Genomic DNA, 22,910 nt, shown 5'->3' with positions numbered 1-22,910 from the left:
TTGCTGCCTTCCCAGGTGCATTAGCAGGAAGCTGGATCAGAAGCTGTATGACTGAGACTTGAACCAGCACTCTGATATGGAATGCCAGCCCTGTTAAGTTGTATTTTAATTTGAATAACCTTAGAAATAAAGAACAATTAAGAAAAAAGAAAAAAAATAACCTGACATAACCGTGTCTGCTATATTGAAAGCCAAGCTCCGAATCAAGTAGTCATATACTACCTGACTAAGGGTGCAGCTTAAGAAGTGCAAGTGTGCCATTAGGCGATTTCCCTGTTGTGTAAACAGAGACTGTGTTTATGCAAACTGAGGTGGCTATAGTGTCACTACGTAATATCATCTCATGGGACCACCTTGTGAAATACAGCCCATTGTTGACCAATATGTCATGCAGTGCATGGCTCTATTTAATAAGCCACATTTGTAAGATTATAAAATTGATTGATTGATTATCTAGTTAATGCACATAAATTCCCATTGCTGTATCAGAGGGGAATTTGCCTATACTGATTAACATATGGCCAGTATTCAAACTAAGAACTGGTTAAAGTTCAGTCAATAAAAAAATTCTGAAATGTCAGGCTGTGTAACCTCTCACCTGAATTGCTGCATCAGTCTCCTAACTGATCTCTGTTTTTTTTTTTTTTTAAAGATTTATTTATTTATTTGAAAGAGTTACATAGAGAGAGGAGAGGCAGAGAGAGAGAGAGAGAGAGAGGGGTCTTCCATCTGCTGGTTCACTCCCCAATTGGCTGCAACGGCCGGAGCTGTGCCAACCAGGAGCTTCCTCCGGGTCTCCCATGCGGGTGCAGGGGCCCAAGGACTTGGGCCATCCTCCACTGCTTTCCCAGGCCATAGAAGAGAGCTGGACACGAAGTGGAGCAGCAGGATCTTGAACTGGCGCCCATATGGGATGCTGGCGCTTCAGGCCAGGGCGTTAACCAGCTGCGCCACAGCGCCGGCCCCCTAATTGATCTCTTGACATCTACTCTTGTTCCTGTCCAGTCTGTTTTCCACACTTTAACCTCAGCAATCACCTCAGAAGACAAATCTGAGCATACAATCCCTACCATACTTGAAACACTTCATTGGTTCCCTGTGGCTCTCAGAAAAGACTAAAATCCTGTATCATGGTCTGTAATAGTGGGCCTCATCTTAGATCATGTTTTTTTTGTTTGTTTGTTTTTTGTTTTTTTAAGATTTATTTATTTATTTGAGAGGCAGAGTTACAGAAAAAGGGAGAGAGACAGAGAGCTTCTATCCGCTGGTTCACTCTCCAGATAACCCCAATAGCTGGATCTGGGCTGATCCAGAGCCAGGAGCTTCTTCTGGGTCTTCCATGCAGGTGCAGGGACCCAAACATTTGGGCCAACTTCCACTGCTTTCCCAGGCCATTAGTAGAGAGCTGGATCAGAAGTGGAGCAGCTGGGACTCGAACTGGCACCCATATAGGATGCCGGCACTGCAGGCAGCGGCTGTACTGCGGTCGGCGCACCGCGCTGATCCGAAGGCAGGAGCCAGGTGCTTCTCCTGGTCTCCCATGGGGTGCAGGGCCCAAGCACTTGGGCCATCCTCCACTGCCTTCCCGGATTACAACAGAGAGCTGGCCTGGAAGAGGGGCAACCGGGACAGAATCCGGTGCCACGACCGGGACTAGAACCCGGTGTGCCGGCACCGCTAGGTGGAGGATTAGCCTATTGAGCCGCGGCGCTGGCCTCTCTTTCAACTAAACAAACAAACCTTTTTATAAATGCTTTTATTCTAGAAAATTTCAATTATATGCAGGAGAGAGAACACCACCAATCCCTACATACCTGTCCCTCAACTCCAACAATCAGTTCCCACACTTGTTTCATCTATACAATCACTTACAATCACTCCCATTGTAAGTTGAAAATGCATCTAAAACACTTTTTTTAAGATTTATTTATTTATTTGAAAGTCAGAATTACACAGAGAGAAACGGAGAGGCAGAGAGAGGTCTTCCATCCGCTGGTTTACTCCCCAATTCACCACAACAGCCAGAGCTGCACCAATCTGAAGCCAGGAGCCAGGAGCTTCTTCTGGATCTCCTAGCAGAGAGCTGGATCGGAAGTGGAGCAGCCAGGACTCAAACCAGTGCCCATATGGGATGCTGGCACTGCAAGCAGCAGCTGTACCCACCAGGCCACAGTACCAGCCCCAGCATCTAATACACTTAAGCTGCTGAACATCATAGCTTAGCAAGACAGTATAATGTAGAGTAAAGGTTGGTTTACTTTCATGATCACCTGAGTGGTAGCTGCCAAGCATCACGAGACAATGTTCCACGTATACCTACTGGAAGAGATTAGAATCCAAAGAATGGTTTCTTCTCAATGTGTATTACTTTGGCACCATTGTAAAGTACAAAAGTTTAAGTCAAGCCATCACAAATTGGGATACATCTGTATCCTATTACTGTACATCATACTCTAGCCATAATATTTAAAACACATCACAGACCGAACATCATATATTTCTATGTATATTTAAAGATTATAATTTTATCCGGCGCCGCAGTTCAATAGGCTAATCCTCCACCTGCAGCACCGGCACACCAGGTTCTAGTCCCGGTCAGGGCGCTGGATTCTGTCCCGGTTGCTCCTCTTCCAGTCCAGTTCTCTGCTGTGGCCCAGGAGAGCAGTTAGGATGGCCCAAATGTTTGGGTCCTGCACCCGCATGGGAGACCAGGAGAAGCACCTGGCTCCTACCTTCGGATCAGCGCGGTGCGCCGGCCGCGGCGGCCATTGGAGGGTGAACCAACAGAAAAGAAGACCTTTCTCTCTGTCTCTCTCACTGTCCACCCTGCCTGTCTAAATAAATAAATAAATAAATAAAAAGATTATATTTTAACATAATACCACTATCATACATAAATAACAGGAACCTATATTATCATCAGAGTCTGAGTCGGAATGTAACTCTTTTAGAAGGTTTCTTTTTTTTTTCTTTTTTAAAGATTTATTTGTTTATTTGAAGTCAGAGTTACACAGAGAAGAGAGGCAGAGAGAGAGAGGTCTTCCATCCACTGGTTCACTCCACAACTGGCCGCAACAGCTGGAGCTGTGCCAGTCCGAAGCCAGGAGCTGCCTCCAGGTCTCCCACGCAGGTGCAGGGGCCCAAGGACTTGGCCGTCTTCCACTGCCCTCCCAGGGCAGAGCAGAGAGCTGGATTGGAAGTGGAGCAGCCAGGTCTTGAACTGTGCGCCCATATGGGATGCCGGCACTTTAGGCCAGGGTGCCAACCCACTGCACCATAGCGCCGGCCCTGGAATGTAACTCTTCTCCCTGTTTCTCCCAACTCTTCCTTCACAGTCTTCTCCACTCCCGTCCATTAATGACACTACCATACATTCAGTTGCTCAGGCTTCAGATCTACATGTTATCCTATTTTCTTTTCTCACCTGTCTACCACCAGCTCATCAGCAAGTCTTTTCAGCTCTATCTTCAAAGTGCATCTTAAATCCATCTGCCCGTCCTTAATTCTACTGCCACAGCTGTTTCAAATCATCTTTATTTCTTGCCTAGGCCACCACAGTAGTCTCCTAAAGGGTTATTCGGTTTTCTTTCACCACCCAGCAGCCAAACTTACCTTTAAAAAAATTATTCCCTTGCCTAAAACCCTGTTGCCTTCAGAACAGACTCCTTCATTGTCACCATGGTTTTATTGTCCTCCATGTCCTGCTCTCCCCTGACCTCATCCCACTTTCTCCCTGACTTTGTCTGCTTTTAGTTTGTCAAACATCCTAAAGTTTGTTATAATTTTTGATTCCGCCAGATATTCTCATAGTTACTCAAATTATTCAGGTTTCAACTCAAATGTTACATGCTCACAGAGGCCTTTTATTGATCTCTGCCTAATTTGTGGGGTATTTTGTATTTTATCTGTCTCTACCTTCAGGAATTTTTGCTGTTTGAAACAAGTTATCTTTTTGGTTTTATTCATGACTGTAGCTCTGGTGTTTAGAATGGCATGACTCATACTAGACATTGTAAATATTATTAATGAAAAGTGAGTTAATTAATAAGCAAACTTTGTGGTATTCTAACTGCCGCATTATTTAAAGGAAAAAAAAAAAAACTGAGGGTTTTCACAGCGAGGAAAACTATCCAAAAGGTGCCAAGTCAGCCTTGGCCTCAGAAAATCAGTTCACTTTAGAGAGGGAAGGGAAGGTTTTGAAAAAGGATTTTAAAGGAGGCTTTCCCCACCATGGGCATGTTAGAGGAGGTAAAGTTGGCAAGGTGGGTTCCCGTCTGCTGCTCACCTACTTTTTGTTTGTTTCTGGCTTTCTGAGTTCTACTACCATTTGTTTGGAATTTACAACTTATGAGCATTATATGTCTTCCATTATGTATAGCATATATATATGATCAATATATTGAAATTACCCCTTAAAAATTAAAAATTACCCCTTAAAAAGTTTATGGAAAACACTGCCAACAAAAATAGATGCATGAAGAAGAGGTAAGATAATGAACTTGGTTTTGGATCTTCAATTTGCCTATGTTTAACTATTCTAAATTATGGGCCTTCTGTAACCTATTTTGTTTCTAGATTAAGATCTGGAAAGGGCCATTAAACTCACTAATTAATGGAATAATAGGAATAGAATCTAAACTGCAAATTGAGTTAAATAATTATTATAATTGAAAGTAACCTTAATGTTTATTAATGAGGAAGTAGTCAAATAAATAGTGGTACCTCCACAGAGTGAAATATTTATGCAGCTGTTAAAAGTTTACTCAGGGGCTGGCACTGTTGTTCAGTGGGTTAAAGCCCTGGCCTGCAACACAGGCACCCCATTTAGGCGCCAGTTCGAGTTCTGGCTGCTCCACTTCCAATCTAGCTTCCTGCTAACATGCCTGGGAAAGCGGTGGAGGATGGCCCAAGTGCCTGGGCCCCTGCACCCACATGGGAGACCCAAAAGAAGCTCCTGGCTCCTGGCTTCCGATTGGCTCAGTTCAGCTTTGACCGTTGTGGCCATTTGGAAAGTGAACCAGCAGATAGAAGCCTCTCTCTCTGTCTCTTTCTGTATCTCTAGCTCTCTCTGTAACTATGCCTGTAACAAATATAAAAAAAAGTGTATTCAAGGGGCTGACATGGTACAGTGGGTTAAGTTACAGCTTATGAAGCTGTCATCCCATATCGGAGTGCTGGTTCGACTCCTAACTGCTGTGTTTCTGACTCAGCTCCCTGCTAGTGAACCTGAGAAATCAGCAGATGATGGCCCAAGTGCTTGGGCCCCTGCTAACATATGTGGAGACCCAGAAGGAGTTTCAGGTCCTGACCTTATCCTGGCCAATCCCTGGCCATTGGGGCCATTTAGGGAGTGCACTAGTGGATAGAAGATCTGTCTTTGTCTATGCCTTTGCCTTTCTTTTTCTTTCTTTCTTTGTCCGTCTGCCCTTCTTTCCTTCCTTCCTCTTTCTCTTTCTTTCCTTCTCTCTTTCTCTTTCTTTCCTTCCTTCCTTCCTTCCTTCCTTCCTTCCTTCCTTCCTTCCTTCCTTCCTTCCTTCCTTCCTTCTCTTTCTTTCCTTCTTTCCCTCCCTCCCTCCCTCCCTCCCTCTCTCTCTCTCTCTCTCTCTCTCTCTCTTTCTTATTTTGAGATTTATTTATTTGAGAGAATGAGTTGCAGACAGAGGGAGAAACAGAGAGAAAGGTCGTGCATCTGCTGGTTCACTCCCCAGATGGTTGCAACGGCCGGACTCTGGGCTGATCCGAAGCCAGGAGCTTCATCTGGGTCTCCCATGCAGGTGCAGGGGCCCAAGCACTTCCGTCATCTTCCACTGCTTTCCCAGGCCTTAAGCGGAGAAAGAGATCTAGATCAGAGTTAGATCAGAAGAGAAGCAGCCAGGTCACGAACCAGAACTCATGCAATGCTGCTGTCTCATGCGGAGACTTAGCCTGCCAGCCCATGTCTCTGCCTTTGAAGTAAATTAAAAAAAAAAAAAATCTTTTAAAAGTAAATTAAAATGGTATGTCATAAAGTAGGGCTTTAAAGTGTTAGTACATCAGTTTATAAAAATATTCAGACAGGCTGGCAATGTGGTGCAGTGGATTGAGCTGCTGCTTGTGACACCAGCATCCCATACGAACACCAGTTTGTGGGCCAACTGCTCTACTTCCAGTCCACCTCCCTCCTAATGTGCCTGGGAAAGCTACAGAGTGTTTAAGTCCCTGCCACCCATGTGGGAGGTCCGGATGTAGTTCTAGGCTCCTGGCTTTGACCTGGTCCAACCCCAGCCTTGTGGCCATTTGGGGAATGAACCAGCAAATGAAAGGTCGGTCTGTCTGTCTCTCTTTTTCTCTCTCTCTAACTCAGCCTTTCAAATAAATAAATAAATCTTTAAAACTATTCATGGATGTAGAAAAACAACTCGAGATGTTAATAATTAACTATGATTATTTCTAATTTTTCTAAAATGAAGGTAGTATTTTTATTAAATGTTTTAACAAATTGATGAGTAAAGAACTGAAAGCGTTGATTTCAGTTTGGCGAAGGAAAGCAGCAGGATGGTATGTTTAGGGAAATTAAGAATCCAGCAAAGTTGCTTTGTTAAGAAGTATTAATATTTGAGCCAGCACTGTGGCTTAGCAGGTTAAGCCGCCACCTGCAGTGCCGGCATCCCATATGAGCATCAGTTCAAGTCCCTGCTGCTCCACTTCTGATCCAGCTCCTTACTAATGTGTCTGGGAAAGAAGCGGAAAGATGGCCCAAGTCTTTGGGCCCCTGCATCCGTGTGGTAGACTTAAAGGAATCTCCTGGCTCCTGACTTCAGATTGGCTCAGCTCCAGCCATTACGGGAGTGAACCAGTGGTTGGAAGATCTCTCTCTCTCTCTCTGTAGCTGTGTCTTTCAAATAAATGGATAAATCTTTTTAAAAAAGTATTGATATTGGATGATAACTCAATTTTTAAAAGATTTATTTATTTGAAAGGCAAAGTGACAGAGTGAGACAGAATAAACTTTTCCATCCACTAGTTAGTCACTCCCAGATGACGGCCTTGGCCAGAACTAAGCCAAGCCAAAGCAAGGAGCCAGGAACTCTATCTGGGTCTCCTACCTCAGTGGCAGAGCTCCAAGCTCAGCCCATCTTCCACTGCTTTCCCAGGTCTGTTAGCAGGAAGCTGGATTGGAAGCAGGGCAGCTGGGACTCAAACTGGCACTTCAGTGTAGAATGTAGAGGTGGTAGCTTAACCTGCTCTTAACACAATGCTGGTCACAAATGTTTTTGAAAATAAGTATATTTCTAGTATTTAATGTTGTGTGCTTGATGAATTTTCAGCGATATTTTGGGGGGATGCTTATACGTTTAAGAAACAGTTTAAAAAAAAAAGAGAGAGAATGCTGTTAGAAACTTCTCCCAGAGTTTATGAATGACTGATGACAGATTAGCTGATATGCAGCCTTTCTCTAGTGACAAGTGGAAAAGAAGTGCCCTGATCACAATGTGGGGAGAAGGATCTACAATACCCCTCAGTTTTTGTAAGTTCCCTGCCATTTTGGTTGGGTTTTATGAGAGCCAGAGGCTTTTTGATAGGGGGAATATCCTTGGGAGATGGGCACTAGGGGTACTGTGAAAAAGTTAAAACTAATTCCTGCTTGTTCTGTACATAAGAGAACCATAAAAAGATTTGATTTCTTCCCTAAAGCATGTTTTGATTTACTTATTTTTGTCACAAAATAATGTACAATTATAATAAAAACTAAAAGCCTAAGAAGGTATATATTAGTATCTGCAAGTTAACTAATAGTTTCTTTTATATCTTTCTAGAAGTTTTCTACCTGTTACCACATTTTACAATGATAGGTAAAGCGCGAATGTGCTGGATTGTTGTGGAGAATTTGTGGGAATCAAGTTGAGTAGAACCCTTTTTGAATATGTGCTAGGGATGGGAAGAGCATATTTGCTAAGCACCATACCAGCTAATTGGTTTTAAGCATGTGTAAGCAGATTTTAACCCTTAGGACACTCACAGTTGAGTCAAGGAGACAGAGTTGGTATCCTCTGTTAGAATTACGACTGGATTGCCTACCTGTGCTCATAATAAATGGTTTCTCAAGGCTGTGCTATATTTGGCTTGGTTTCCCCACTCCTAACTTAAATGGTTGTAAAATACCCTAGGACCTTATTATTTGTTTAAATACTTTTTTAATCACTTAACTTTCCATTCAAGTTATATTCTTTTATTTTAAATATATATAGGAATTACTCAAGGTGATGAGGACAATTGATGACAGAATAGTTCATGAATTAAACACTACGGTTCCAACAGCTTCCTTTGCAGGGAAAATTGATGCCAGCCAAACCTGTAAACAACTTTATGAGTCTGTAAGTTACTCTTTTAAGTCTTTCATGCTTTTTTTATGCCTTTCTTTACAGGCAAACTAAATCTAATGGCATTATTGTGAATAAAAATACCATCTTCCTGTTTCTCTGTTCACCTGAGAATATATAGAAGTTTTGATATGGGTTCTATAAACTAAAGACAATGTGTGCTCTTTATGTACAAATCTGTGAGGATGTGGTTCTACAGGATTGGAGCAGTTGGTTTTTGCCTTTTTATATTCAGCCTTTTAAAGAGGCCTTGGGCACAAAGGAATGAAGGCGAAAGTGAAACAGTAAAGCAGTTATAGGAGCAGGATTTTGAATGGCTCAATCCTAAGCCAGACAGCTAATATAATATAAGGAAGAATTAAAAATCCTTCATACTTTTATGCTCTTCTTTGTTCCCTCGCTTACTAGGTCAAGGAGTAGAAGTATCTGGGAGTTGGGAGAGAAGGGAAACTTCAGATAAATTGCCCTTTCCTGAGGCTTTGGTTTCCCAAGCACATATTTTTCCATTGCCTCTCTTTATTTCTGTTTTAATTTCCAAAAGCAGAATGGTACAGCTGAATATTTTTACAGTTTATTTACATATATGCTTTCATTAACTTGGAAACTAAAGTTCAAATGACGCATGCTATTTTAAATTCTACCTCAAGGTTACATTTGAATTCATAGTCACGTAAGGAGGGTACTGAAAACCTAAAGTACATTTCTCAACTCTGGGGAAAAAATTAGTCTTGGATAAGCTTATTTATGTCAATTAAATTCAGAGCATTAACTCTTGGTATATTTGTTCCGCTTATATTAAAATATGTTATTTTATTGGGAGACCAGGTAAGTCTTGTGGCTCGGAATTTGCAAGCTGTGGAATTTAATGAGTAGAATCTCACAACTGAGAGTAAGAATATGTTCAGTTCCTGATTGACTATGAGATTTAAACCTAGAGGTTTATAGTGTAGTAATTAACAGCATGAATTCCAGATATAGATTAAATCCCACCTTTGCTACTTCCTTACTATAAAATAGTAAGATAATAGTACCTGGATCATAGGTTTGTAAGAGGATTGCTATGTAAGATTTTTATTATAAAATGGTTACCATATAGTATTATACAAATAAATGTTTGCTGTTGCATATTAAATATGAAACCTTTCTGTCTTAGGTGTATTTGTGTACATATTTTGGTTTCTCCTAGAGGGCAACATGAATATCACATAAAGTATAGTGGAATTCTGACTTTCCTGGTTGCTCATAGTCACCCTGATTTATGTTTGTTCCTGACCCAACTTCCTTCTGTAGCTGATGAAGGAATTTTGCATTCTCTGATAATAGCACTTTTTCACAGGAGATGATCAATAAAGTTATGAAATTTTAAAAATTCTGAATCTCAAAAATATATTTAATAAAAAAAATTTGAATGAGATTCCCCCTAGTAGAACATACTCCCTTCAACCTATGACATTTTTCTAATTGTAGTTGACTGTCAGTACTGAAAAATAAAAAGTCAGTGGACTTGAAGTAGCACTTTACCAATGCAGATTTTTTGGATGTCATCAAAATTTGGCTATGGTAATGGGAATATGTTTGAATCATAACTATTATTCCTTGTGAATCAAAGTAGAAAATAGATGAGAACTGTTCTATTCAATTTCTTATGTTAAGATGGTGGTTTTTAAAGAGTTGTTCCATCAGAAGTCCTTGTTTTCAATCAATGCAATCAATGCATCCATTAATCTGTGCTTCATATAGTTTATTCACATATATCCTTCATATATGCTTTCCTTATCAATACTTAGATTTTTTTAAAAGATTTATTTATTTGAGAGGCAGAGAGAGGTCTTCCATCAGCAGGTTCACCCTCAAGATGGCTACAGTGGCCAGAGCTGCGCCTATCCGAAGCCAGGAGCCAGGAGTTTCCTCTGGGTCTCATAGAGGTGCAGGGGCCCAAGCCCCTGGCCCAAGCCCTCCCAGACCACAGCAGAGAACTGGATTGGAAGTGGAGCAGCCAGGACCGAACTGGCGCCCACATGGGATGCTGACACTGCAGACAGCAGCTCCACCAGCTAAGCCACAGCCCCACTTTAAGATCTTCAGAAAGGGCTTTTACATAAGTAAATGTAACATTCTTTGTCTTTATTATTACCAAGATTTTCTGTAGATTACTTAGTTTATAAGAACTTTCCCTTGCTGACAGCATGAGACTGCAAAACAATATAAAGGGACGAAAAAAAAAAAAAAAGAGAGAGAGGAAAAGTAGGAATAAATGGCCCAGAAGTGCGTGAGGGTGCATGTAGGATAAAGGAACCCATGGATGGAATAGTAGAGGACTATAAAGGACCGGGTACTGACGAGAAAAGCCCAGCAGAGAACACAGGAAGGGAAGAGCAGGAAAAGCTGGGAGCACATCGAGGGAGGGGGGAGACCACTGGACCTTAGACCTCCACCCTCAGAGGCGCTTCCTTTTATGTGGTTTTAAGTGATTTAGTGGACTCAACACAATCTCCATGGATTCAATTTTTAAAAATTATTTTAGGAAGTATTAAATTTCTGTAGTCTCAAAATAAGGACTTTTTAAAAACTAAAATGTGATAAATTAATGTGATTCCCCCCTCCCTTTGTTCTAGTTGATGGCAGCTCATGCCAGTAGGGACAGAGTCATAAAAAATTGTATAGCCCAGACCTCAGAAGTAGTAAGAAACCTCCGAGAAGAAAGAGAAAAGAATTTGGATGATTTAACATTATTAAAGCAACTTAGAAAAGAACAGACAAAGGTAAGTTGAATAGAATTTATACTTCTCAGAGTTTTTCCAAATGTAGACTTCCAAATGAAGGCATTTTTTAATATGCAAAACTTAGAATCAAGACATGGTTTTACTTTTTAAAAAATGACCAGTGGATGAGTGCTTCATTTTTAGTGAGCTTTGTTTTACTACATTTAGAGCTTAATTGGTAAATTAATGCACATTTCATAAGCAAAGTTTAGCAGCTTTAGCTAAAAATAAGTCATAATCAGATTTTATTTCTATTCCCTTATTTGTTCCCCACTGTTAAAGGATCGGTGCAGACCAGCATCACGTTAGAATTCTAGGGAAATCATGCCTATATCTACGTTTTAAGGCTTAACTTCAGAAGAAACTTTTAAATACAGTTACAATTTGAAAATATTTACTTCTGGTTTCATTCTGTAGAAATCTGCTGAAATGTAATACAGGTTGTTTGACTTCACATTATCCTCTTCAACAATAAAAACCATGGTACTATTTAAAAATAATCAGATGGACTAGTACCTCATAATTTTTTTCCCTACTGTGTAGAAGTTGCTGGGCCTTTGGCTTTTTCTGGACACGCCTTTTTCCACTTCATCTCCCACTCATGCCGTGTTTTCACTTTTACAAAAGGGCAGATGTGTCAGAGGAAGCCTTATTTTCCCAAGTCAGCTGTAATGAGTGTAGGGTTCTGACATGGCAAAACTGTTTCAGCTCTTGTGACTTTTTTGTGTGTAATTTCAAACTTACTGTAAAGTTGCAAGAGCAGTACAAGGAACCCCCATGTAGCCTTTACCTCTGTCCCTTGTTCCTTACCTGGTGCCTGGCCTGCTGGACAGTTTCTTCTCTTCACCTCCCTCCTTCCCTTCATCCTCCCCCGTCTTCCTCCTTCTCTTTCCGCACACCTCCATGCATAAACATTTTTTGTTCTGAGAGTGTGTTGAACACATTATACCCCTTTATCATTACATAGGTTGATTATTTCCTAGGAACGGGGTCCTTTTTCTCCCATGCCAGTGAAAAATTATCAGAATCATGTCCCTATTTTAAGATGGCACAGTAGGCGACTGAATCCAGTGTGGGATAGAATTATGCTTTCAAATGAACAGTTGTGAAGTTTGCCCTTTATTTACAAGCTGCTGCCTGACTTTGAAAAGGGGACCTTGTCATCTCTCTGAGACTCTAGGAGAAAAGAGCAGCTCTGTTCCTTGTTGCTGCACACAGGTGAGTAGGCCGGGCTGCTGCACTGTCTTCATCAGAGCCCCCAGTGGGTGTGTCTCACTGGGGAACAGGACTTCCGGTCTGTATTCCTTAGCCATTCATTCTTCAGGCAGTGGTGACTCCTCATAGAAATCATGCTGAAATGTTCCTCTACCCTACCCTCAGTCTTCAGGAAGGTGGCCTACACATGATTTATGTAAAACTGATTAAGTCTGGGTAACCTTGAATTTTGTATTTTAACAGACTCTTGAAGGTGTTGACAAAGGCAACTTGGGGCAGGGCAGTTAAATAAGAAACTGAAAAATCACTATTTGCAATTAAGGTGAAAAAGTAAGTCAAACAGAGACAGGAGTAACTCCTGTTAGTGGAGAGCAAAGTTCAAAACTCTAAACCACTTGGTGTTTGGGAGTGATTGTGTCACGGTTTGCCCAGGCAGCCCTCAGATCTGCCCTTTTGCTCTAAGGCCAGAAAAAAAAATCACCTGCAAGATGGGGTTGAGGAAGCGGTCACTTGCTGAGTGAGTCAGGCTTGCTTTCTCACCTGATAATATACAGTGATACAGGGTAGCCATGAGTAGTATGTAAGCAGATAAGGAAACATGGGCTTTTCTTTTTTTTTTCAAGTTTGCTATGAAGGTTATGGAATCAGAAACAGGGGCTCTTGTGTAGCGGGATTCATGAACAAAGACAAGACACCAAGGCCAGGAAGCTGCCTTAAATTTTTATCCAGCCTAAGACTCAACCGGATTTGTGTTCAAAAAGACTGAGCCCTGAACAAAGAGGGGTATTTCCTTATATATGGTTTTAGCTTCTTTGTCTCCCTTATATGGCTACATAGGTATATTTGGTTGGATATTCTAATAGCAGCCACAGGAATTGATACAATTCTTCGACATGTGTAGATATTACAGATGTTTTTTTCCCACACACATACTGAGCTGTATTTCTGGCAAGGATTAATGCCATTGCTCTGTATTAGCAAACAGAACTTGAAGTGATTACATGTAAGCAGGTAATAGCTACAGTTGAAGCATTCATAGGCAAGCAGTTAATGAACATGTTTCATTTCCAGGGTAATTTTCTTTTTCTCTGTCTGACCTAGGGAGGCCTCTACCACACTTACAGATGTGTTTTATATACCAGAAACAGGCTTGTGAAGCCAACCAACATTCTTAAAGTCACAAGCTAGTAAGTGGTAGAACTGAGTCTTTAATCCAGTTTTCCAACTCTGGACTCAGTTTCTTTACATCAGATTGTGACTAATAGTCAAATTCTGATTACTTCAGTGAGTTCGTTTTATTTATGTACAGAGGTGTCACTCTAAAAATCCCAGTTCTTTACCTGAATCCTTCATCAGATGAAGTTCCTGCCTTGCTGGAACTGTGTAGTGCTGTCACCCAGGTGAGCCTTAGGAAGATGTTGACCCGTATAAGACCCAGAGCCTCCAGAACAACCGTGTTAGAGTGAAGTTTGTTGCTAGCCTGATACTAGAAGTTGTCTGCAGTGTTCTAGAACAGGAAAAACATGGATTACAAAGGCAGAAATAAATCCCAGCTACCTTGGTAGTTTTGTGTCTTTCTGATTAATTGCTCTACAACTTCTCCTTGGTAGTCTGTAAAAGTTCTTGAGACTGAGGGACCTCTGAAAGACAGGGTTTATTGAGTCATTACAGATGCTGGCCAGAAAAGGCCAAGGTCCTGGGACGACAGTCCAGGAACCACCAGCAGTAAGGCCAGATGGCAGTTGGAAAAATGCCTTTGGGGCCGACAGCTAAGAGTATTTTTAGAAACTTTGGGAGGTAGAACAGCAACAACAAAACTAACTGGTTAACACTTGATCTTAGCCAAAAGGCCGAGAAGCGATACTAACTGGTTAACATCAGGTTACTTTTTCTATAAGGACTAAAACAAAGGGAACTACATTATTGAAACTGGCCTGCCTCGGAAATTTGGTTGTTACCTCTGCTGATTTCTAGGAAGCTCAGCTAACAGTATAGTTTGTTTGGTGATAAGTGACTCCATTTTGGTGTTTAGGCTGGTCTCTTTGGGCCTAGTGTAGGAGCTGAGCCCCAAACAGAGGCCTACTGAAATTTTTATTTAACACTGCCTTTTGCTTAACCACTACTTAAGGCAAGGTTTTGGGAAGGAAGGACTCACTCTCTTCTGTGTCAGTGCATTTCAAAGATTTTGTTGTGTGAGAAAATCTGACCCCTATAACTTGTAAATACTGCTCCTTAATCTTCCCTCTGGAACATACAGGATAGGTGTAAACCCTTCCCCTGTGACATTCCTTTAAACTTTGAGCGATTATGGTAACTGCTGTCTTAGTAGCATGTAGTCACACCCTGTTCTTCAACTGAAGTTACTACTTCTGTGGCGGCCTGGCCAGGCTTTGACAGAGTGGGGAAGTTGAAATGACTTTTGGTCTTTATGGTTGATTAAAATCAGAAACTGAGTCTGCATTACTGGGCTTCCTCAGACTTGTCCCTGTTCCACAGCAGAGGATGGTGCAGGTCTGCCCTCCTTCCACAGTTCTACCACGTGTGCCTGCCTGTGCTTCCACACTGGATCTGTCTCCAGGAGAGGAGTTTACCAGGAGCCAGTGGATCATTACTGAATTCTTATTAGTGTTACATGAAAGTTTCTCACACCTTCTGCCTGAGCCGTCCTCCTAACGGGTCAGGATCTCTGGCCTAGGTGTGAGACTCATGGTTGCCCAGGTCTTATCTAGGTATCATCTTATTCCCAAATCTGCCCTCTCTTAACTTTGGCCTAAGAAAAAAATCCTGGTTTAACCTCTTGGCAGCCTCAACCTACAGTTCATGCTTTTTTCTCTAATTTTCCTGACTATTTCCAAGCTCTCTTCCTTCTTTCCTTTCAAGTCTGTCCGACCTGATACAACAAAAGGAGTATTATGGGTACTGCCGTTTGGACCTGTCAGTGGAATCGGTTTGTTTTTTGGTAGAGTGGTTAGCTTGGCAGTTAGAAAGAAAGATAGGATACTCATGCCTTTTTAAATTACTTGGGACTTACATATTTCCTTTGCCCTCTCCCTATTTTCCTCTGTATTCTTTTTTTTATAACTTTTATCCAATCAGATTGCCACCTCCTTGTCCTTCTATTCCTTTGTGCTGTCTTTCCAAATCTGGAATTGTGTGATCAAGTTCTAGAACTGGAATTTTGTATTCAAAGACATATTAATATAAATTTTTGGTCTTACCAGATTACCTTCCATAGAAATTACAGCAACTTATAATTCTACTAAAAATTTGTTTAACGATATCTTTTCCTACATCATCAATAATAATGTTTTATCAGATTCCTTTCTGTGTTTCATTTTGTTATATGACTTTATTTGCATTTTATACATGAATGACATTGAACATTTCGAAAATGTGTTTATTGGTCATTTGTCTTTTGTGAAATGCCTGGGTACTGGGATTTATTTATTTATTTTTTTGAGGCACTGAAGGATTTATGATATGCAGCAAAGTTTGAGAACTACTCTCCTATGAGGTTGAAAAATTAATTGGATATGGGGAAGTGGGTTATGTCAAAGGAGAGTCCACAGTTACCATAAACAGATAAAGAATAGAAGGGCAATAGCTGCTTTTATTGTGAAAACAAAGTAGAGTTGAGTTTTAGTTCTTTGAATTTCATAACTTCACTTTTTTTTCTTGCAGTTGAAATGGATGCAGTCAGAACTAAATGTTGAAGAAGTCGTAAATGACAGGAGCTGGAAGGTATAAAATGCCAATTCTCAGATAGCAGTAGGGGAACAGGGAGGGGGAGTAAGGAATGCCTTGAGATCGCCATTTTCAAGAACTGTGGGTTTTTGCCGGTTTTTGTTTTTGTTTTGATGGTAAGGTACTGTTAGAATCTAAATAGAGCTATCTTAAAGAATTAACTTTTTGGGTGTGCAATAGGATTCTGTGATCTGCCATGGTAACAGAATTATAGACATTCCATATGTCTCCTAATACTAATTTGGGCAAATTTGATATTTAGAATTATGACTCCAATCAGTTCAGAACCTTCAGAGAGGTTACTTGTTAAAAGTAGCCTTTTTTTGAACTCAGTTGTTTGCCATAAATTTTCAAGTCATTGGTTTCCCCTTACAATTGCTTGTCCTCTATCATCTGGTCCTGAAGCTTTGTGTTATGTAGCTTTGTGTGGTCTTAGGGCTCATAGATTCACATGTGCCTATTACCACCTGATGGTGCTGAGTGGGAACGAGAGGGGAGATGCAGGACTTGACATGTACAGTCAGAAAAACGCACAAAGCTGACTTGAGAGTTTCCTAAAAAGGTGCATCTGTTTATCCCCCCACCACTGAAACTTTACTAAATCTAAAAGAATAATTGAAAATTTTGTTTTAACCTTTGAAATTAACTAAGGGAATGATATTAAACGTGGTTTTAAGAGAACTTCAAGGCTGGCACCGTGGCTCAATAGGATAATCCTCCGCCTGTGGCACCGGCACCCCGGGTTCTAGTCCCGGTCGGGGCGCCAGATTCTGTCCTGGTTGCCCCTCTTCCAGTCCAGCTCTCTGCTGTGGCCCGGGAGTGCAGTGGAGGATGGCCCAGGTCCTTGGGCCCTGCACCTGCATGGGAGACCAGGAGGAAGCACCTGGCTCCTGGCTTCAAATCGGTGCAGCGCACCGGCTGCAGCACACCAGCCGCAACACACCGGCCATAGCGGCCACTTGGGGGGGGGGGGTGAGCCAACAGAAAAAGGAAGATTTCTCTCTCTCTCTCTCTCTCTCTCACTCACTCACTCTCACTGTCTAACTCTGCCTGTCAAAAAAAAAAATAAATTTAAAAAATTTTTAAATTCAAAAAACTAGAGTATATCCACTTAGAGGGCCATTAATAAGTTACAAAATTGATTTTCTTAGCTTTATCACATTGCTTTATTCTGTCCTCTTTTCCGAGATTTCCCACTCCTGGCCATTGCACTGACAGGATAAGGTGTGCACTACTTGAAAGATTCTGGCAATTTTTGCCCATTTATACTCTGGAGAAATCATCTTTACTCTTGGAATGGAATGTTGGGGTACAGTGAGCATCTAGCTTGAAAAACCTAGTACAGAGGTTTGTGAGATACCTAAAATGTAATATGGTAGGAAGAGTGAGGCATTATTTGAATTTAAAGAAAATCTACTCTGTCCATTTCATAGAAAGTAAGGCTCCTACCCGTTTTTAAAAGAAATATGTAACTATAGGAAATCATTTAGAAAACAGGTTTTGAGAGACTCAACCAAGTCATTTATATCATCCCAACCAGTGTGTGTGGGCCACTAACTTGAAGCCTCATCTGGTCTGAGCATAGTGAATTTCAGGGAAATGGCAGAGCTAGAAACTGAAGTGAAATGAATTATATGATGAAAGTGGCTAAGAGTTTTTCAAATAATCAGCAGCCAACAGGTTTTTATTTATTTATTTGAAAGAGTTACACAGAGAAAAGTAGAGGCAGAGAGAGAGAGAGAGGTCTTCCATCCACTGGTTCACTTCCCAGTTGGCTGCAACAGCCGTAACTGCACCAATCCGAAGCCAGGAGCCAGGGGCTTCTTCTAGGTCTCCCATGCGGGTGCAGAGGCCCAAGGAGTTGGGCCATCTTCCACTGCTTTCCCAGGCCGTAGCAGAGAGCTGGATCGGAAGTGGAGCGGCTGAGTCTTGAACTGGCACCAATATGGGATGCTGGCACTGCAGGCGGCAGCTTTATCGCTATGCCACCACAATGGCCCCTAAAACTAAGAGGTCTTTTTAAGAAAAAACCTCTAAAACTGTTTGTTCTTACATCAATGAGGCATGAGAGTAAATTTTGAGAAATTCTTTTATATGTTAAGTTTTTTTAAAATAAAACATTGTTTAATTATTTGAAGGGCAGAGTGACAGAGAAGGAGAGACAGAGAGATTGTCTATCCACTGGTTCATTCTCCAGATACCCACAACAGCCTGAGCTGGACCAGGCCAAGTCCAAGAACTAGGAATTCCATCCAGGTCTCCCATATGTGGGTGGCAGGAACCCAACCAAGTATTTTTTGCCACCATCTGATACCTCCCTTCTGGATCAGAAGCACAGAGTAGCCTGGACTCAAACCAAGCCCTCTAACAGGGGATGTGGGAATCCCATGTAGTGCCTTAACTCACTGTGTTACAACTCCCACCCCTAGAACTTTTTATTTTTCATTTATTTATTTTTTTAAGATTTTTTTTATTTGAGAGGTAGAATTACAGACAGAGGGAGGGAAAGACAGAGAGAAAGACTCCCCAGATGGCTGGAGCAGCAGAGCTGGGCCAATCCAAAGCTAGGAGCCAGGAGCTTCTTCCCAGTCTCCCACACAGATGCAGGGACCCAAGCACTTGGTTCATCTTCCACTGCTTTCCCAGGCCATAGCAGAGTTGGATCAGAAGTGGAGTAGCTGGGACATGAACTGGCGCCAATATGGAATGCCGGCGCTGCAGGCAGAAGCTTAGCCCACTATGCCACAGAACCAGCCCCTATTTATTTATTCTTAATCTTTTTGAGAAAGATTATTTATTGGAAATGCAGAATTAGAGAGAGAGAGAGAGAGATTGATTTGCATCATTGGCAAAGAGCTAGATCAGAAGTGGAATAGCTGGTATGTTAAACACAGGTGGTGGCTTAACCTGCTTAGCCACAATGCTTAAATTGGGCATTTAAGTATTAAAAGAAATACAGATGCCAGACTTGTGGCACAGTGAATTAAGCAGCCACCTGCAGTGCCAGCATCCCATTTCAGAGCTCTGCTTTGAGTCTCCGCTACTCTAATTCCTATCCAGTTTCCTGCTAATGGGCCTGGGAGCATGGCAAAAGATGGCCTAGATATTTGGACCTCTATCCCATACATGTTGGAGAGCTGGGTGGAATTCTGGGTTCCTGGCTTGAGCTTGGCCTAGCCCCAGCAGTTGCTGCCATTTGGGGAATGAACCAGCAGATGGAAAATCTCTTTCTCTCTCTGTCACTCTGCCTTTCAAATAAATAAAATAATTCTTTTTAAAACAAGATCCACAGTAACAATTCTCTCAGCCCTCTATTTCAACTACTTCCTTTTTTTCTTTCCTTTCCCTCTGAGAGGGTGGTCCAGGCTTTCAGCTATTTGCAGCCTTTCTAATTTTATGTGTGTGTTTTTCCTTCTTTGTTACACAAATAGGAAAATCCTAGCCACACTTCATTTTTTTCCCCTTAATTTTTGTTGGAGAGCTTTTCAAATCTGAACATAAAGAACTTCCTTGTTTTTTTTATAAGTTTGCATTATATTCCATTGCATAGTTGTATCAAAATTTTTTTACAGTTCCATATTGAAAATAGTCAAATAACATTTATGATATGTTATTTGTTTAGATTTTTGGGAAACAAGGTAAACAACAAGAAATATGGATTCATACAATTTAACAAAATATTGGTTTACCTGGCAGGTATACCTGCTTGTGAGAAAGATCTAGCATACAATTAGAGAAGTACAACTAGTATCTAAGTAACAAAGTCTGTTTTTAAAAAAGAGAAAAATGGTTTATCTTAAAACTACTTGATAGTGTTATCTGATTGTCCAACACACGTCCAGAAAGTAGATCTGAAGTGTTTGTTAGTTACAAAATTAGCTGGTTCTTGATTTTTCTTTGACTATTTTCAGTTTTAGAAAAATTCTCATTGCCCTGTGAGTAGATATCTAGGCCTTTTGTGTGCTTTACACCTTGTAAGTCAGTTTCCTAATTCTCTTGATGTGGGGTGAAAATGGTGCTCTCCTCCTGAAGCATGGCAGACTGAATTTAGTTCCAGACCTGACTTACACAGGATGACTCAGCAACCTTTATTTCTGTTAATCTATCTTAGGTGTTTAATGAACGCTGCCGAATTCACTTCAAGCCTCCAAAGAATGAATGAAGAAGGAAAGATGAATTTTTTTAAGGACCGGATCATCTCACGAGAGCTAAGCATGACAGGCATCAGCGGGCAGGCTTCCTAGGATGATTTCTGAGCCAGCAGTCCAAGACCTTGTGTTGATTTCAGCCCCACTTAGCCAAGACCTCAAGTATAAATAATTCTGATAATTATGGAGAAATCAACTGCTATTTTATACCAATTCTGTAAAAAGAGATGTTTTGTAACTATTAAAATAATTTTCTGATTCAGTGTACATATTCACTTGTTTTCCAACTTGAGTCTAGTGAGAGAAGTTGCACATAATTTCACTTTTATTTGCAGTCTACCTTTTTTAGTTTTGCAAATTTATTGACGTGGATGTCAACTTTTTGGGTATTGCCACATTTATCCCTTTATCTTTGTGGATTCATTATAATTTAAACACATTTTTTTTTATTCCCACAACTAGTATGGCCAAGGCCAGGAGCCAGAAATACAACCAAGGTCTCACATGTGTTTGAGAGGAACCCAATTATTGGAACCATCACCAGCTGCGTCCCAGGTTCTGCATTATCAGGAGCTAGAGCTGGAGGTTGAACTGAAGTACTCCAATATAGGACACCAGTGTGTAACTACCAGGCTAAAAATCTACCCCCTGGGTTTATTTCAGATACCAGTGTTAGGAGCTGGACACTGTCCAAAGAAACTTTCTCCTAGTTAGTAACTTCCGTTTATCTTGTTTTCAGATGTAGAAACTAATTTCGGTGGAGTTCTTTTTCCTGGGCAGTAGTTCCATGGACACTGAAAGGGAAAACAGTGAAACTCCAGAAAAGGGAAATGCAGGAGTGGGTTTACATGGTGGGAAATGAGTTGGTACCTTTGATTTGACAAGTGAGTTACTTAAAAATCTGCTTGGCCGGTGCCGCGGCTCACTAGGCTAATCCTCTGCCTTGCCGCGTCAGCACATCGGGTTCTAGTCCCGGTCAGGGCGCCGAATTCTGTCCCGGTTGCCCCTCTTTCAAGCCAGCTCTCTGCTGTGGCCAGGGAGTGCAATGGAGGATGGCCCAAGTGCTTGGGCCCTGCACCCACATGGGAGACCAGGAGAAGCACCTGGCTCCTGGCTTCAGATCAGCGCAGTGCGCCGGCTGCCGCAGCGGCCATTGGAGGGTGAACCAACAGCAAAAGGAAGACCTTTCTCTCTCTCACTGTCCACTCTGCCTGTCCAAAAAAAAAAAAAAAAATTGCTACAGTTACAGGTTTGGTCATTGCAGAAAAACATTTTCTAGTATGGGATGATTATAGTAGTTTTCTGTTGCTGCTTAACAAATGTAGCTGGTTGGTATCCCACAGTTCTGTAGATCAGAAGCCTGGGCAGGCTTCCCTGGTCTGGGTTCTCACTTAGGGTCTCAGAAAGCGGAAAAGCTGAGAGCCAGGCTGGGCTCTCACTTGTTGTCTTTTTAAAGGATCAGGTCAGAGCTTGTTGGCAGAAATTAGATCCTGTCATTCTAGGACTGAGGTCCCCATTTGGTTTCTGATTGTCAGGTGCCACTGCTCTTGGAATCTACCCACATTTCTTTGTTATGTTTGTAATTTTATTTTATTACGAAAGAGAGCTCCCATCCTCTTATTCACCTCCAAAATTCCCACAGCAGCTGAATCAGCCAGGCCTAAGGTGGGAGCCAGGAACTCAGTCCAGGATTCCCTCCTGGGTGATGAACTTGACTACTTGATCCATCGCCTGCTTCTTAGGCTGTGCGTTAGCAGGAAGCTGGAATTAGAGCCAGGACTCAAAAACGTGTCCCAAGCAGCATTTTAACCACCAGACCAGACACTCAAACCACCACATTTCTTTTAACATGAACACATGGGCTCCTCCATCTTCAAGCTGCCTGACATCTGGCTTCTGCTACAGGCCAGATAAGCTGTGCCATTAAAGGGTTTGTGTGATTCGTCCTGCCAATAATCTTTTGGGTCAACTGAAAGTCAACTGGTTATGACTTTAATTACATCTGTAATTCAAGTCTGTTTTTCCACGGAGTCACAGGTACGGTGTCTCATTCACAGTCTAGAAGGAGAAGGTGGGACACCTTGGGGAGCCAGTTTAGGATTCTGCCTACCAGAAGGTTGTGAGCACAAGCCGCCTGGCTGTGCCCCGGTTAGGCTGACTCACTAGTTCTCGGGTAGGCCTCTGTCTCCAGGACCTTGACCCTCGTAAGACTGTGCACTTGGAAATGAACAATAAAGGCATAAACGTTCACTGCTCTTTCGACAAATCTTTTGAGCACTTAACTGTGAGTCACTGTTTTAGTTTGTTGAGGATATGTTAACAAGACTACTTTCGTAGAAATTGTCATATAGTTTGTTTTCAAGAAAAATTTCCTAGGGATTAGCAGTGAAAAAAGGTTGTATGGAGTTGATGCATAATTCTTGGATGGGTGCGTAAGTAGAAAGGATGGATTGCAAGAATGATAAATCTTCTGGTGCTGTTCTGGGGAAGAAATTCAGATCCTCAGAAAGGAGTCATAACGGCCTTCCCGGAATGTCAGGTCTGCCAGAGGCTAGTCAGCTACTCCATTGCATCAGGAGGATGCCTGAGTCACTCCAGTGTAACAGCTGCCATAGGACACATGCGCTTATGGCGGTGTGCAGCGACAGTATGAATGAGTGTTCAGTTTGTGATGAATGACA

General features: G+C 41.7%; 1 protein-coding gene across 5 annotated transcripts in view; it reads left to right on the top strand.

The window, feature by feature from the left end:
* The window catches only part of MIX23 (mitochondrial matrix import factor 23), a 28,271-nt gene extending 7,775 nt beyond the window's left edge, over positions 1–20,496 (top strand). For 2 of the 5 annotated variants that reach the window (XM_002716815.5, XM_008266843.4), the window contains exons 2-5: positions 8,229–8,354; positions 10,976–11,122; positions 16,019–16,078; positions 20,193–20,496. In XM_002716815.5, coding sequence (XP_002716861.1) covers positions 8,229–8,354; positions 10,976–11,122; positions 16,019–16,078; positions 20,193–20,243 — 384 coding nt within the window. In that variant the 3' untranslated portion in view covers positions 20,244–20,496. Of the gene's footprint in view, positions 1–7,444; positions 7,508–7,801; positions 7,833–8,228; positions 8,355–10,975; positions 11,123–12,252; positions 12,341–16,018; positions 16,079–20,192 lie in introns of those variants that run through there. The other 3 variants (XR_007924649.2, XM_017347058.3, XM_051859266.2) reach the window with 3 other exon arrangements.
* The last annotated feature ends 2,414 nt before the right edge of the window (positions 20,497–22,910 follow it).

Source organism: Oryctolagus cuniculus, chromosome 4, assembly GCF_964237555.1.
Source record: "Oryctolagus cuniculus chromosome 4, mOryCun1.1, whole genome shotgun sequence".
In the NCBI taxonomy this organism is placed as follows: Eukaryota; Metazoa; Chordata; class Mammalia; order Lagomorpha; family Leporidae; genus Oryctolagus; species Oryctolagus cuniculus.
This window is presented reverse-complemented; position numbering and strand designations above follow the sequence as displayed.